Below are 16958 nucleotides of genomic sequence, written 5' to 3' on the forward strand. Positions count from 1 at the left end.
GAGGAATGATGATGATGATGATGTAAAGAAGATCGAGGAAATGGGACAGAGTCTGCAGAATAAGAAACTGGATGAAAAAGCAAATACAACAAGAGCAAGCGGGAGCAAAATAGGAGATCAGGAAAATAGGAGTGAATGTTAAAGGGCACGTAGAGGCTGTGAAGAATGACAGGAGTGGCTTGATGGGAGGCTTAAGGCCTTGGAGGGAACATAATGAGGAGGTGGTGAAGGAGGTAAGAAAGTATATCGATGACCGTATGAATTGTGTGATAGAGGAGGCAAAGAGCTTCAACAAGGTAAGTGCCCCAGTCTTCCGTCAGACGCAGCTTCAATAATCATTATTTTTTTGTATACCATGTCGAGGCTCGTGTAAGAGCTAAGACACAGAAACCTATAACAAGGCAAGAGATGGAAGCACAAAATAGTGGGGAACAGAGACAATAGGAGATCTGTGGAAGGGAGAGCGATGGGGCGGGGTATATGGGGTAAACAAGATGGACACTGCAGGGACCGTCAGGAAGGAGAACAGAGAATTTGAAGGAGATGGGTTTGTGGTGGATTAATGGGGGTAGTAAAGCTAAAGATTTTGGATGGGTGAAGATAAGAGATGGTGGTGAACAGCTGTTTTGAAGACCTGGAAGGGGGAGTGGGATTGAAGAGAGTGTGGGAGTTTATTCCAGAGGTGGGAAAAAAGAGGAATGAAGGAGTGAAGGTGAGCAGTGATTCTTCATTTTGGCAATTTCACCAGAAGGGGATTTTTGGCGGACCTTGAACCCTGAGGAAATATAGGGGGGGGACAGATCACAGACAGAGCAAGCGGGGCGACACCGGAGAGGAGACAGTGGAAAACAGACAGACCACCGACATGCCTCTGTTGAGAGTGAGAGACGCAAAGACTCAGTTTAATTGCAGCAGATACCAATGATCCTCGAGCCTTGGTTTCCACAGCGTGAAGTGGAGCCCCTCCCCCCCACCCCCCCATAGAGGGGAGGGGGAAGCAGTCCTCCATCAGACTACAGGTGAAAGCTTTGAAGTGGTTCGAAGCTCAGGTGTACCAAGGAAGGACTTTGCACAACGTAAGACTCCCAGTCGGCGACTGGCTTTGGAGGTCAGCTTGGAGATGTGGCTTTCCCAGGAAAGGTCATGGCAGATAGTGAGGCTCAAAAGCTGAATGAAAGGACTTCTTCAAGGGGATTGTTGAGAAAGTAAATGGGGGGGGGGGGTTCCAGATGGTCCTTTCGGAGAGACATGGTAAGGGTGTGAGATTTGTCAGGATTGAAGGACACCTTCCAAGTGTTTGACCAGCTTGTGATTTTATCTAGGTCTGCAGAATGTGAAGTTGCTGCCATGCCGATCAGAGGGATGAGAGACAGTACGGCAGAGGTGGAGTCACCAGCAAAGTAAAGAGAGAAAGAGGATTTTCTCGAGAAACTGAGAGATCATTGATGAAAACCAGAAAAAGCACAGGGCCACGAACACTGCCTTGAGAACTCCAGCCTGAACGGGAAGAGATGAGAGAATTCCATTAGGAGTCATGCGTTGATTACGACAGGAGAGGAAGTCTTCGAGCCATGAGTGGAAATTGCCTTGGATACCATTAGAGGAGAGTTTGGTGAGCAGTGCGGGGTACCAGTCCGGATCGAAAGCTCGCGATATGTCTCTGGAGATGGCTCTGATCTCATGTTTGGCATTTAGGACCTCCATCCATTGTTGGAAAGCAGAAGTAGCATGTCAAGGGTTTCATGACCTGGTCTTAATTCAAATTGATGGTCGGAAATCAAGCCATTGGAGAAGAGGAAGGATTTAATGTCTGAAGCGATGATGGGTTCTCTGACCTTGCTGATGATTGGGAGAAGGCTGATTGGTCTGTAGTTGCAGGGATCAGTTTTTGCACCTTTTTATGCAGGGCGGTAATGTTTGCTGATTTCCAATGAGGTGGCAGATGTGTGACAGAGACAGAGACAGAGACAGAGACAGAGACAGAGACAGAGACAGAGACAGAGACAGAGACAGAGACAGAGACAGAGACAGAGACAGAGACAGAGACAGAGACAGAGACAGAGACAGAGACAGAGACAGAGACAGAGACAGAGACAGAGACAGAGACAGAGACGGGCGCAGGTTTTTCGAACACGAGGACTGATGCCATCTGGACCGGTTGCAGAATCTGAGTCGAGGTTTGATAGCAAGCTCTCCACCTTGTCAGGAGAAAAGGACACAAAGTCCAGGAACAGTAAGTATTCCTGAACCTTCTCATTTTCTGCTTTGTCCTCCTGTGGAATGCCTGAATAACGATTACAGCACTCGGTAGAGCGCATACCACCACCAGGATGAACAGTTTATGTTTTGTATCCCAGAAATAAGCTGAACCAGACCTGAGCCAAAATGTAATCAACTTGTTGTTGTCCACAAACCAACTCATCCACCTAGTTTTGTCAGAACTCGTCCAGAACTTTTTGAAATATCACGCGATATATAGTTTTTGGCCCACCTCTCAATGGTGAAGAATCGCTTTGAAAAGATTTTTTAAAATATAAAATCGATTTGTTCTTGTAACACACCGAACCAGTTACCAAATTTTGGCCTAATCCGTCTACAACGGACGTCGTGCTCACAGCCAAACAGACAGGGTGAAAACCTAACCTCCATCCAACTTCGGTGGTGGAGGGAATTGAGGATCTTTCAGATCGTACGAAACCCAGGGTGTGTAGTTAAAATATAATATTTGTAAATAATTATTGTTTCTCTTTGTATTTCTCACCTTCCCCACCAATTTTGTTTTGCAATACACATTTGCACATGACCTTGGTCTCCCAATGATTCAAGTTGCTTTGATCGTTATAAGATGTCCATTGAGGGACGATTGGGTCAGTCGAGTTAATGCCCAGCACGGAATGTGCCTATGTCCTTGTGGCTCCTGCTCAAGCCACTGATTGGAGTATGTATCTATGGCACAGCCATAGCATCCGTGCCCTGTCCTCTCAGGCACCCCATCACAGCAGGTAACGAGGCAAAAATAGACATGAGACACTGCTAGGGACGTCATACGGCTGCCCTGTGACCACTTGACATGGTTCATTGGAAATCGTACCGAGCACGTAGGATTGTCCAGCGGCTTCATCGACACCATACAATACTACAGTTCAGCATTTATTCAATCGTGATCATGCAGCTTCCCGTAATAATAATCTCTTGGGTGAGAGTGTTGTTCCCAGGAAAGTTTTTTTTTTTCTTCTGTAAAACCTATAAACCCTGATATTTTGAAAGTGGAGTTATTTGGTAAAGATGGTCAGAATGACAGATGAAAACTTTCAACACCAACCTTTTATTTGAAGACCCCCCTTCCTCAATTTCCTCACCACCTGCTTCTGAATTTTTTTTTTCATTCTCTCAATACCCCCCCCCCCCAACACCCCTGTTCATACATAATAAATAGATGATCCCTTCGTCAGAAGTAAATCTTTCAAGCAAAATTTATGTATTTGTACATTTCTTTTCTCTCATTCACACCATCCAAGTGAGGAATTCTTGTGTTGGAATTTTTCAGATCCTTTTTCTATCGAGTTTCCAGGTAGCTGTGCAGTGTACATGAATGTTCTGAACTGCCTGTTGCAGCCGATCATGTGAAGGACCGTGGTGACGAGATGGAAGAATTTGGAATCTTCCCGATCAAAGTGGAGGACCTGCAGTCCGATGGTCTTGAAGATGTCGGAAGAGAAGAGACCCAGATGATGGTAAGCGATTGAAACGCAATCAAAAAACGGAATATTTCTCACAATAAATAATTTATTAATTAAACAAGATCATTTCTTTTGATCAAGATTCTCACCCAGAACCAAGGTCATTTTTACAGATGTTCTCGTGGGGCATGTTTGCAGACATAAATATAAGGTTTATATATTTCCTCTGTGTGTAGCACAAGGCTGGGAGTGTGGCTGTGACGCTGTTGCAATGGCCCTTTTACCAGTACACTGGTACTCATTTTGATGACCTCGGTCAACCCCACCTGCTGTTAATTCAGTGGCTCGACACGGTGTTTGAACTCAAGACCCGAGGATCTTAATCCAGCCACCTACCATTAAGTCAACACCAAGCTTTGTTTATATATTTGATGAAATTGATTGTGCTTCCATTCTGTAAGGGGGAGGGGGGATTCCCGGATGAGTGAACTTTTCCTGGCGTTGGTTTTGGGAAGTGTTGAACATTGAAAACCGATGGAGTTATTGGTGTCATGGTGGTTACCTTTTGCCTGTGGGCTGGCAGTAGAACTGCCTTACCCCACATCTCAATATACACCTTAGAGTGACCTTTGTTGGCCTCAAAACGGACATCAAGGCTAATGAGTGGTAGATTAAAACCTTGCCCAGATACTCAAAAATCGGGGCCTCGACGTGCTACGGTTCAGTCGTGAAAGAATAACTTGCAATCACTCAAAAACTTGAAAATGTATATATATATATATATATATATATATATATATATATATATATATATATATATATATATATATATATATATATATATATATATATATATATATATATATATATATATATATATATATATATTTTTATTTTTTTTTGAAAAAAAAAGAAGAAAGAAAGAAGGAAAAATGGAGGGATGAAATCTCAAAAAAAAAAAACAACCAAGGTAGGAATGACACCCACATTTCGATGCCACAATGCGACACCACAATCCTCTTTTGGTTTAGCATCATGATATCTTCTGATGTTCCATTTTAATGTGGTGTTATTACTACCTTGCTTGGTTATTTGTTTGAGATTTCATCCCTCTATGTTTTTACATTTTTTTTGAATGTGATAAAATGCTTAATATTATATATGTTTTGGTATGGATTAAATTCATCTGTTATTAAATTTGGCTTATGGTACATTCTACCCCTCCCCCTCTCCCCCTCCCCTCAATCCTGGCTTTTGCTTCAGTCCACTTTGTGGATTACTACATTTGCAAAACAATTTGATTATCATTTAAAACAATAAAACAAGCAGTCATAGACTGGTACTTACGAAATCGTCAACTTGACCTCTGACCTTGTCTAACAAAAGCTGTCTCTCGAGAAGGTAGCGACGCAAACCAGAAGTTTCTACGATGATTCTGTACCAAACCATCAAAAATCGAATGTTTGACCTCACTGTGACCTTGACCTTTGACCGATTTTGACCAAAATCTAATCAGCGCTAGCTATCACCCTCCTGAATCACGTGGTGCAATTTGACATTGCTAGCTTCTTCCGTTCTCAAGTTATCGTGCCTACAAACAAACACACAAACAGAGGACGGAAGTCATCAATATACTTACGAAATCTTTAGATTTCGTAAGTAATAAAATGCTTAATGTTTTATGTAGTTTGTTATTTTGGTTTGGATTAAATCTATCTGTGGTATTGTTTTAATACTCATTTCAGTTGATTTGGTGGATGGATTGGATATGTGTTGCTTTTGGAATGGCTCTGTCCATCTTCTCCCCTCCCGTGGTCCTGGTTTGGTTGACTCCACATTTACGTTCAATTTCTTTTCCAAATAAAACGATTAATGTTTTCTACATTTTAAAATTTTGGGTTTTTTGGGTTGCACAAAATTTTGGGCCCAGAGACAAAGTAACTTCTTCGCATTGGAATCACCATCATAGCTTCAGCAGTTATTAAGGTAGGTTGGGCAAGAGTTTTACATTGTTTTTAGAGGGGAAGAAGCAGAAGTACAAATTGGCATCTTTTTAAGTCTTGGTAGTTCAGAAAACGCTCAAGAATAAAAGGTATGGCTTTTAAATGCTCGATATTGGGTTAATATCTCGTTGATTGTAGTAATCAGACCAGCATACGGAATGAAGCTAAGTATGAATCGTCATCGAACAGGAAATTCCGCACGGATATCCTGTATGACTGGATCTATAAGACCTAGGAGCCACAGAACAGTTAATAATGTTGCCCAAACATAAAACGATGGACAAAATTAATTGTGCCAAAAGGAAGGGAAAGGTTATGACATTGTGCAAAAATAATTGAGTTGTTAGATACATTGGCAAGAGGTGAAAGTGCAGATTTATCCCTTTGAATTAACTGGTGATATGGGATAAACCATTTTCTTTTATTAGCCCTCTCATACAGCACCACACACAACCACATTATAAAGACCTCCAAAGTTACAGAACACCTTATACACACACACACACACACACACACACACACACACACACACACACACACACACACACACACACACACACACCACGCATTGAGACCAAACCACTCCATCACCAATCTCTTCACAAACCTCACATAAAACATTACTGATGGCTTCAACAATAGAAAACCACTAAAACGTAGTGTTCTCACCACAAGGGATATCAGCAAAGCATTTGACACACTCCCAAAACTCTTACTCACAAACAACAAAATCAATACAAACTTGCACAACACCAAATGCTGGCTGGCCAACTACCTAGCATTCAGACAGTCATTCGTAATTTTTAGCGGCAAGCTATCATGCACTCGATACTTTTATAATGGAGTTCCTCAAGGCTCAGTCCTCTCCCCCACACTCGTTAATCTGTTCATGCATGACATTCCACAACTACCCAAGAACATACATATAGCCCCATATGCGGACAATACAACCATTACCTCTACTCATGGCAACATCAACATCACCAAAACTTCAACCCTTCTTCAGCACCCTTCAAACCTGGCTCACCATCAACAGACTGAAAGTAGTCCCCTCAAAATCAACAGTCACTCTTTTAACAAATCACACCAAGGAACATTGTGCTGCACCACACATTACACTGAACAACATCCCTATCCCACACACACCAAAGAAAAATACTCGGCGTCACTTTTAACACATCCATGTCATTCTCAGATCACATCACAAACATAAAAAAAAACATGCACACCCATCCTGAACACACTTGGGGCACTCTTGGTCACCACAAAGAAACAACATCACCAAGATACAAACAGTACATGAGATCAGCCATTAACTACGTCAGCTCATCTTGGACCTCCAGCTTATCAAACACATTTCAACACCCCACAGACCATACAAAACAAAGCCCTTCACATCATCACAGGTTCACATTAACAACACTCATCGAGCACCGACACAGAGCTAAAAATGCTAAAAATCAAAGACCACTTGGACATGAGAGGTGCACACAGTTCCTTGCAATGGTGCCAACGCTAAACACCCACTTCCATGTACAACCACCCACAGGCCCCAAGACACATTAAAGCAACACCCCAAAGACACCACAGTGACATCCTCCAAAACATCCCCCCAATGAACAACGGAAACTATGAAACACATCCACACCCATATCACCATAAACACAATCAACAAACTAGGCCCAAACAGTATCCTGTGCAGTAACCCCCCCCAACCCATCCATGACACAGTCCAACGACTCTCTAGGTTCAATCTTGTTCACTTTGCACGCCGCTGCCGTGGACAATACCCACAGCTCTTAGACTACAAACAGACTCGACGTCACCACTGACAACACCTGCAACCTCTGCCAGGTCGCCCCCACACACACACACACACACACACACAACAAAACACATCTTGGAAGACTGTGCTGTCCTGGCTCCACATAGACAAGAGCACATCATAATAGATGTGAGGGATCTCTGGTTCGCACCCAACAACAACAACAACAACAACAGCAGCAGCAGCAGCAGCAGCAGCAGCAGCAGCAGCAGCAGCAGCAGCAGCAGCAGCAGCAGCAGCAGACACCACACCGCAGACAACCTCAAATTCAGGGGGAGAACAACGTTCCTACTTTCAAACCATTTGGGAGGGAAAGACCACTTGGTGGAAAAAAACCCATTAGATGTGGTAGCATTAGCTTAGGGGAGGACCTCAACTCGACGATGATTGACATGCAATCAAAGGAGGTGTTGCCTCTTGAGCGCACGTTTTCGTGGGGGACACGCTTTCGCACGTCGAATGGCAAGCCACAACACTGGCTCCTGGGAACTCCACCTCCCATTAACTCATTTTGAGATGCTTTCTATTTTGTATTGTTGTGGGTTGCAAGGCAATGCTAATTTATGTTCCTCATAAAGAAAATGTTTACATCTTCACTATAAGAGAAAAATGTTCAACATAAGTTTGTTTGTTTTTTTTGATTATTACACCATCCATACAGATTCCCGAACCGTGTACAACCATCCATGGTAATACCACACTGTACACACGTAACCTCACTGCCGCTTCATCAACATCATTGTGTATGGGGGTTCGAACCCCCAAAAGGTCCTGAGCGTTCATGCATCTCCGACTGCTGCCAGCATCTTAGCTCGGTTACCCCACACGATTCGCACCATAATTTTTGAGAGTCCCCAAAGTCTTGTGACGTCTGCTCTGCTTTTCTTTTTTCGCATTAATTTTGACTACAATTTGCAATTTCACTGCAAATGTGAAGCTGGATCTTTTAGTTTTGGCTTTTCATGCCGAAACCATGATTGATGGTGTTTGAGCTATCGCATAGAGTAATGCATGCGATCCAATATGATGCTGATGAACACATTGAAGAACCTGCACACAGTACAGTACAGTACAGTATGTGATTTTGCACACTTTCAGATAAACCCCATTCAGGCAATATGCCAAATTCACAAATTCATATTTTCCTGGACCCATCCTATCCTAATCACTGAAAGCCTCACAAAAATTTTTTTTTTCTTAATCATTATAGACATGAACATTTTGTTGGTTAAGGTTGGGTGTTATAGCTCATGGGTATGTAATCACGTCGGCATTTCATGTGCCAAAGGGAGCCTGCAATCTCTCAATGAAAACACCATTGCACAGGTGATTGGATTTTTGCCAGTGGGGCTCAAGTATGTTATTATCTCTTCCACCGAAGGTGAAGGAGGTTATGTTTTCACCCTTTTCTGTCTGTTTGTGTGCAGAAATTTCATAAAGTTGTGTACAGGATCCGGATGAAATTTTGTGGACAGGTTGGGTGTGTGACAAGGACAAACTGATTAGATTTTGGTGAAGATCCGGATCCGGATCCGACTACTAGAATTTTAAAAGATATTCTTCACCATTGAGAGATTGCGCCAAAAATGATATATAGCACGATATCTCAAAAATGTATTGGGCGCAATATGTTCTCATAGATCAGGCATTGAGTGGTGGAGGTATGTGCTCCACCGAGTGCCCTTCCAGTTATTAATATTATTATTATTATTCTTATTATCAGCTCACCTGGAATGTAGTTCCGGGAAGCTTATGGGATGGCGTGCCATCCATTCACAAATACTTGCAACTTTTTCTCTCAAACTACACCTACAATTTCGAGGAAACTTTTACCACAACCTTCATCACCTGTGATGTACCAAAGTTCGTTAACGACATTAAAAAAAAAAATTGGGGCCGAAGGGGTGTAAGAGCGAGTTCCCCCCCAAAAAAGAGGTATTTGCTTTCTTTTCCGAAACCACACACACAATTTCGATGAGTCTTGACCACAACCTTCGTCATCCGTGATATACCAAAGTTTGTTCACATTAAAATATCGGGGAGGGGGGGTGGGGTTGCCCCCCAAAATAGGTATTTGCTATAACATTGGTTCATTGGTACATTCTGTTGATTCCATCCCACGTTCACTTCCTCCTCAGTATCATTGTGAGTGCCCAAAGGTATTGCCCGTACGTTTATTATTATTATTATTATTTTTATCATGATAATCCTCCAAGGGGTATTGTTCTGCCAAGAATCATCAATTTGTCAGTGTGATGTAGCATAAAGAAAATATTACTTTCAACTTTGAAACAATAAAGTTCCACGACCTTCACTGCTCTTTCTCACAAATACAGTTGAAGTAATTGTCTATATTTTCAATTTTTGTTTCACCAAAGGTGTTCTCGATTCTTTCCTGGTGCTTCCTCATTCTGTGCAGGGCATGTTGGCTGCACAGTGTCCTCAAGTATTAAACTCGATGCAGGACCTTGGATCCGAGCTCCAGGAGCTGCAGCAGGAGTTCGAGCAAACACAGGTAGGCAACACCAAGGAATGGCTTTTGTTGCAATGAAAGGAATTATTTTATTTGGAAAAGGATATGAACAACTGTGATTGTGCCTCAGCTGCCAGGTAGAACAATGAATGGAATCATCATAATATTGATCTCAGTGTCATAATTGCTGTGGAAAGCAAGGAGAATCTGACATTTCAGGCATTAATCCTTCCTGAGAGCAAAAGTTGAAAAACTATTTCTTGCTTCGCTGTTTTGAATTCGTCCATTTTGGGTTCTTGAAAGTTGAAGCGTGTTCGTATGATTTGTCCATCCAATGAGCTTTACAGAGTGCACACGTTCACTTCATCGTTTCCTTCTAAACCCACTCCTGGAATCAGTCCTTTGACTCAATGGCTAAAGTCAATTGTACTGTATGCAAGTTTTTCACATGTTACCCCATGCGCAAGGTCGGGTTAAGCAATCTGTTCAATCTGACCGTCTGCAGAAATTGGTCTACGATCGAGGAATAACTTTATTTCAATTGAAGTTTATATGTTGAACACTGTAAAATACTAACCTGCAGTTTCACAGTATTTTGGCTCTGAATTTGGCAAATTGTTTCAGAATCTCATACTGAGTGTGCGTGCGCACAGAGAAGTAATGTAATTTTTTTTTCTTCGTGTGTCTGTCTGGCAGTCAAAAAAAAAAAACTACTGTTTTTAAGGTTGTCATGAAGAACACAAACGGGCATGAATAATGAATGTAAAGTATTAACTCAGGTGGTGTAAAAGAGGGCGCAACAACAACACTTCCTAAAAATATATATACATTTTTTTCTACAGCCTTTATAACTTTTTCAATTTAAGTACTGTATATACTGTACTTGAACACTGTAGAGCACAAATCGGCTTGTTAGCACTTCCAAAAACCTCCAGTGTAGCAGTACACTACTTGGACAAAATATTACGCCATTTTACATTATCTTGACCAATCAAATTTTCCGCTCGCTTTCTCAGCATTGGAGAATATCGAGATTAAGACAAAATTGTGGCTCGTAGTAAATTAGATTGAGCTCAGAAATGCAAAGCGAAAGTTGAAAAGACCCTTCTCGTGTCATTTGTCTCAAGACTGCTTGGGGGAAGGTGTTCTATGAACTCTCTAATTATGTTGAAAGTCAAGAATAAATTTTCAGACTAAACTAATTCCTCCCAGCATTCAGACAGAGATACTGTGGACAGGCTGGAGGGGAAGAGAAGGCATTTGTACCAATTTGTGGATGAAGCTGTGGATCTGGTGAAGATTCGTGTCAACAAAAAGCAAAAGGAGAAGTTTTATCTGCTTGACAAGCAGATGGAGTGTCTTCAACAAGCAAAGTCCACTCGGCAAAGAGCACTCCAGGGACGAGAGGACATTTCTTTTGTTCAGGTGTGTTTTATTGTAAACATGTTAACAAAAGGTATGATGTTTGATCATTAACGTTTGGGAGAATTCTATCAGTATTTAATCTGAACAAAAAATAAATAAAATACCTTACATGGGGGAGGGTGAGGCGTGAGGCGGGGGGGGGGAGGCGAGGAATGAGGAGGGGCGCGGGGGGAGGCGGGGCGCGAGGTGTGAGGAGGGGCGCAGGGGGGAGGAGAGGCGTGAGGAGGAGCACGGGGGAGGTGAGGCGTGAGGAGGGGCATGCGGGGGATGAGGAGCGCGAGGAGGGGCGCGGGGGGAGGTGAGGTGAGGAGATAGGGAGCGAGGGGTGATGCGGTTGAGGGGCGAGGTGTGCATTTGCGGGGGGGGGGCAGTGGGTGTAATGGGGGAGGCCTTTTTTCTGTGAAAGTTTAAGATTTCTGTTTGTGCAATGAATTTATGGAAAAGTGTACCTTACAATGCTGTGTCAATGAAAAAGTATCAGGAATGTACATGAATGTACTTTTATGTGTATTTATGATTTTAGTCTGACCCAGATTGTTTTTTTTTATCAAACTGCTGCTTGGAGATCACAGTTACCTCATTCCATGTGCTGCATCACAATGATAAAGTCCTTTTACACAAGTGGTTGTCATTCTCAAACATTCCAGAAAATAATTTGCCCCATGAATTGCTCAGTGGAGACCTGTAAGGACCACGACAACACGGCTTTCATTTGCTGACTTGATTCTGAAAATTAAATACAGTTTGCACATTTCTTTTTATGAATTTAAACATTTAATGATCCAGAAATTTTGAATTGACCCGATGTTTTCTTGCTTGTCAGGGTTACATGGATCTTGGAAAAAAAGGGTAGGCGTCCATTACTTGTCTTACATGTAATGATTTTTTTACTCCTTTTAAAATTAATGATTAGACATTGGAATGATTTCTCTTATTTTATAATTGTTTTCCCCTTTCCCTCAAAAGTATAATTCACAAACTGTCCCACTGAATCCATTTGATGTCGCATGTTGTGAGAGCACCTGACAGTGAGCTCATCATTGGGCTTTGAAAAAATAAATGTTGATCAAGTGCATCCATCCTTTTTGTCCATTTACCATTAACATTTCTCCATTAAACATTGATGCAAAAATAAATTCTTTCACTTCCTTTTTTCCACTGCATTTTTGTGTGAAACTTTATTTGAGAAGTATAAAACTTTCTTTTACAAACGTCTATTTCAATTATTTCCTGCCCTTCCTTAAGTCGTGTTTTTCCTTTTCTTGCCCAGGCTCGAGTCGGCATCACAATTTCAATCCATGAAGATTTCACTATTCTCAGTGCTGGACATCTCTCAGGAGGAGAAGAATTTGGACTTGCTTATCCAACTCAACAGCAACACTCTGCAAAAAATACAAAGTGAGTGATGCAAACATAAAATCTATATTATAAGAGAGCTGTGTGTCACCATTTTTCTTAGACATTGCTGAACGGATCTTCGTCAAACTTTCAGCGCCCCCATCCCCCCCCCCAAAATAATGGATTTCTTCAGAATGTCAACAGGATTTGATTGAACTGCACTAGGCAATGCTGGGTACCCTTGCTAGTATTTAATAAAGGAAGACTATTGGGAGCAAGCAAAATGGCCTTGATATACGCACACTCGCCTCTAAGCCTTCTCGCCTGGGTTTGAATCTCGACCCAGCTATAAACTGTCATTCCGGGTTTCACAGGCAGAGTGATTCATAAATGTGTGTTCCGTCCCTCGGATGGACATTAAACTTGGCGTTCCGTCTGCTGGCATGAGTTGGTGTCCATTAAAGATCCCATGGTATCCTTCACAACGAGTATGTGAGCTTTTGCCAGCATCCTGAACAAATTCCCAATTGCCTGTGGTTTTTTAATTTGTTTGTGTTTCCTGTGTTTCTTTGCGCTTTCCATTTGTTTCTTTGCTTTTTCTGTTTGATTCTTTATTTTTGTTTTCTGTTAAACAAAGTTTGTATCTTGTTCTTTTTTTTTGAGGATCTTTTGGATTAGACCTATTGAGTGTCTGTGCCATCCCCAGATAGGAAGTCGGTAGACTTCCTGATTTTTACTGGGGGTTATTTTGTTTTTAAGACAAAATGAAAAGATATGTTTCAAGTGTAGTTTAAAATATGTCCAATGAAGGGACACCACGGACAGGAAGAGAAAGATTGTTTCAGTTTTGAGGCAGATACAGATCGAGCTCGATCAATAGAACGAGTGCGAATGCAGGTTCCACTCCGTCCAGGTGACATTTTGTGGTGTACTTTGGATGATGAACTGAGTTTGATGGAAAATGTAAACACTTTTGATATAAGAATCTCTCGAATGTTTGAAGGTGCAAGTTCATTTTAGAGCCTTGGAGGTGAGAAGCAAGATGTTGAACTGGACATTAAATTTGTTATCGGGAGCTAACCCCTTCATAAGATGTTACCTCTCAATATTTCTTCTGTATCATTGGAGGAGAGATTGAGGTGAAAATATATTGCTTTTCTTGTCTAGTATTTCAGTTTCACAGGTTATTTATAGGATAAGTGCCTTTGTGGTTTTTATTTGTTTCACAGGTTATTATAGGATGAGCATGTTTGTGTTTCTGTAGATTTGTCCAACAAAGTTCGCGACCCCGTCTTGTGTCCGCAGATGGAGAGAGCCTGAATCTGGACCCAAACTCTGCACATCCATTAATCGTGATCTCCCAAGACCTTAAAACAGCGACTCGAACAGGGACCAAACATTTGCACTCAGAACACCCTGATCGGTTTAATGTTTATCCACAAGTTCTTTCCTCTGAGTGTTTTTCCTTTGGCCATCACTACTGGGAGGTCGATGTGAGTTTGAGTCATTGGTGCAGAATCGGAGTCGCTTTTCACTCGTTGGGAAGGAAAGGGACAGGGAAGAGGTGTGGGTTGGGAGAGAATCATGAGTCTTGGTGTATAGAGAAATATCATAACGAATACTCAGCATGGCACAACGATCAAGAGACCCCCCTCTCCGTGTGGGGGGATCTTGAACGGTTTGGGTTCTTGTTGGATTGCGAGGTGGGAGAGTTGATGTGTTTCGGCGACTCGCGTGTTCTGCACGTGTTCAAAGGTACCTTTACAGACCCCATTAAAGCTGCTATTGGGGTATATAACTATGTCGGTGATTCCGTTCGGTTTTGCTCGTTATGATTTTGTGAATTTTGTGGTGAGATGTTGTTTCATGAGATGTACAAAGTGAATCTTATTTTGGTTCAAATCAACGCCATCATGTACTTGTGCATGACGATGCGATTAATTACTGAGAAATGTTTATATTTTAATAAAGTCTATTTGTACTAATAAGTGTGTGTCCTCCATAATTCCAAAACCATGAAACCTCTCAGCCAGGAACTCCAAGGAAGTGCAAAAGTGAAAATTGGGTGTTTGGGTTAATTAAAACACCCCTGTTGAAGATAATTAACGGCCTTATTTAATTATATCCTTCATCAGGTGATCTTGGGTTATCTCGCTGGGGTCTGAAGCCATGATGTTTCTTTGGCCTGCTCAACCATGCATTGACTTGGAACTGGCCACAACGATTTCTTAATGATAAAGTTTTTTTTTCCACTTTCTTCACAAATTATTGAATACCTGTTCATCATTGCTATGAATCACTGAGTACATTGCAATGCTTATAGACACTGGTCAGCATTTGTGGCTTTATTTCATTTTTGCACATGCTATAATCTGGAGATTCTTAACCCTCTAGAGCCCCAGGGTCATCGGTTTTTGTTCACCCAGAACATTTTGTGGGCTCTTGAGGGTTAAATTTAACTACATCTTAAAATTTCAGTTCCAGAATCGAACTTAGCAGCAGTTCCAAATTCTAAAAGTGTTCATTTGCCCAATTCAGACATTGCTTGGGTGCTTCCAGGTGCATGGGTTTAACGACGGCAATTGGTAATCGCTCGCCAAGCCATGTGTTCCATTGAAGTGCTTGCTTGAGTGCTTAAACCACTTGCTGAGTGTCCTTCAGTTGATAGTGGTACAGTCCCCAAATAAGTTTCCAGCACACACAGATATGGTACATCTGGGAAGATTTGGATCTGTCGGGACTCACCTTGGTTGCAAAGTTTCATCCCATATCTTATGGAGGTTTTCTTTTGGCCGCGTGACTTTTCAAGCACTTGGTTATCGGGTTTGCTTTACAAAGGTTATATGGTTTCTCTCTGAGTTTCAAAGCAAAATATATTTGAAAACACCCGATTTCCAAGCCGTTTGCCATATTAACGTATTTTCTAAATTACCGAGCCATTTTTTTTCCACCCATCACACGGCTGTTTATGCACATCTCCCCTAACACGTCGATATAAATGTAACGTCGTTTTTCGGTGAAAGCTACTCAAGGTTTTGGGGTTGTATCCAGTGTGTACTGTAGTCGGTAATCACACTGACTCCAATCTGCCGATTCCTGAAAAAGTTCCAATTTCTCGCTAAGTGCGTGCGTTAGCAAGGAGAAAATATTATGCTTTCTGACTAACTCCCCTCCCTGTCTGTCTGTCTCATCCTCGCTCCATCCGCTCCGAATACAGTGCAGCACCCGCGCACACATCTGTCTTTCTTTCTCTCCGTGTGTGTGTGTGTGTGTGTGTGTGTGTGTGTGTGCGTGCGTGCGTGCGTGCGTGCGTGCGGACGGCGATTCATCGCTGGGTGGTGTTTGTCCCATACTCGCTCTGCCTGCACCTAATACAGTGCAGCACCCACGCACACCCTCTATCTTTATTTCTCTCCGTGTGTGTGTGTGTGTGTGTGTGTTTGTGGATGGCGATTCATCTCTGGGTGCTGTTTGTCCCATCCTCGCTCCACCTGCTCCTAATACAGTACAGCACCCATGCACACATCTATCTTTCTTTCTTTCTCTCCCTGTGTGTGTGTGGATGGCGATTCATCTCTGGGTGGTGTTTGTCCCATCCTCGCTCCGCCTGCTCCTAATGCAGTGCAGCACCTGCACACACATCCGTGTGTGTGTGTGTGTGTGTGTGTGTGTGTGTGTGTGTGTGTGTGTGTGTGTGTGTGTGTGTGTGTGTGTGTGTGTGTGTGTGTGTGTGTGTGTGTGGCGATTCATCTCGAGGTGGTTTCTCTGGACAGCTTTGCTGCAGATGCGTCTGGTAGGTTTTGTCTCCAGGCGGTATTTATTATATTAGCAGTAAAAAATGGATTTCAGACATTATTTTGTTTCTGTCTTAACTGTTGTTCTATGCAGAATCATTTTGATGAGACAGTATGAATCGTAATTAACATTCCACTGCACATCTGCCTTCCCTTCTGTGGGAGCTGGATTATGAAATGTAATATAATAATCATGTAAAAAGCAAAATTTACTTTGTTCTTGGTTTAGAAATTATTTACTAGTAGAGCTGATTGAGCTTACAAGAAAAAAGACACACACACACACACACACACACACACACACACACACACACACACACACACACACACACACACACACACACACACACACACACACAGACACACACACACACACACACACACACACACACACACACACACACTCAGTCCAATTAACCT

General features: G+C 42.2%; 1 protein-coding gene across 2 annotated transcripts in view; it reads left to right on the forward strand.

Moving 5' to 3' along the window:
- LOC147033374 (uncharacterized) overlaps nt 1-16000 on the forward strand; it is a 108827-nt gene extending 92827 nt beyond the window's left edge. Inside the window, exons 5-11 of one of the 2 annotated variants that reach the window (XM_085854103.1) lie at nt 3616-3734; nt 9928-10023; nt 11194-11406; nt 12230-12255; nt 12677-12804; nt 13159-13236; nt 14050-16000. In XM_085854103.1, coding sequence (XP_085710229.1) covers nt 3616-3734; nt 9928-10023; nt 11194-11406; nt 12230-12255; nt 12677-12804; nt 13159-13236; nt 14050-14579 — 1190 coding nt within the window. In that variant the 3' untranslated portion in view covers nt 14580-16000. The remainder of the gene's footprint in view (nt 1-3615; nt 3735-9927; nt 10024-11193; nt 11407-12229; nt 12256-12676; nt 12805-13158; nt 13237-14049) is intronic. The other variant, XM_085854111.1, reaches the window with a different exon arrangement.
- The last annotated feature ends 958 nt before the right edge of the window (nt 16001-16958 follow it).

Source organism: Eptatretus burgeri, chromosome 2 (genome assembly GCF_056783735.1).
Source record: "Eptatretus burgeri isolate ZD-2024b chromosome 2, Ebu_testis_v1, whole genome shotgun sequence".
Lineage (NCBI taxonomy): Eukaryota > Metazoa > Chordata > Myxini > Myxiniformes > Myxinidae > Eptatretus > Eptatretus burgeri.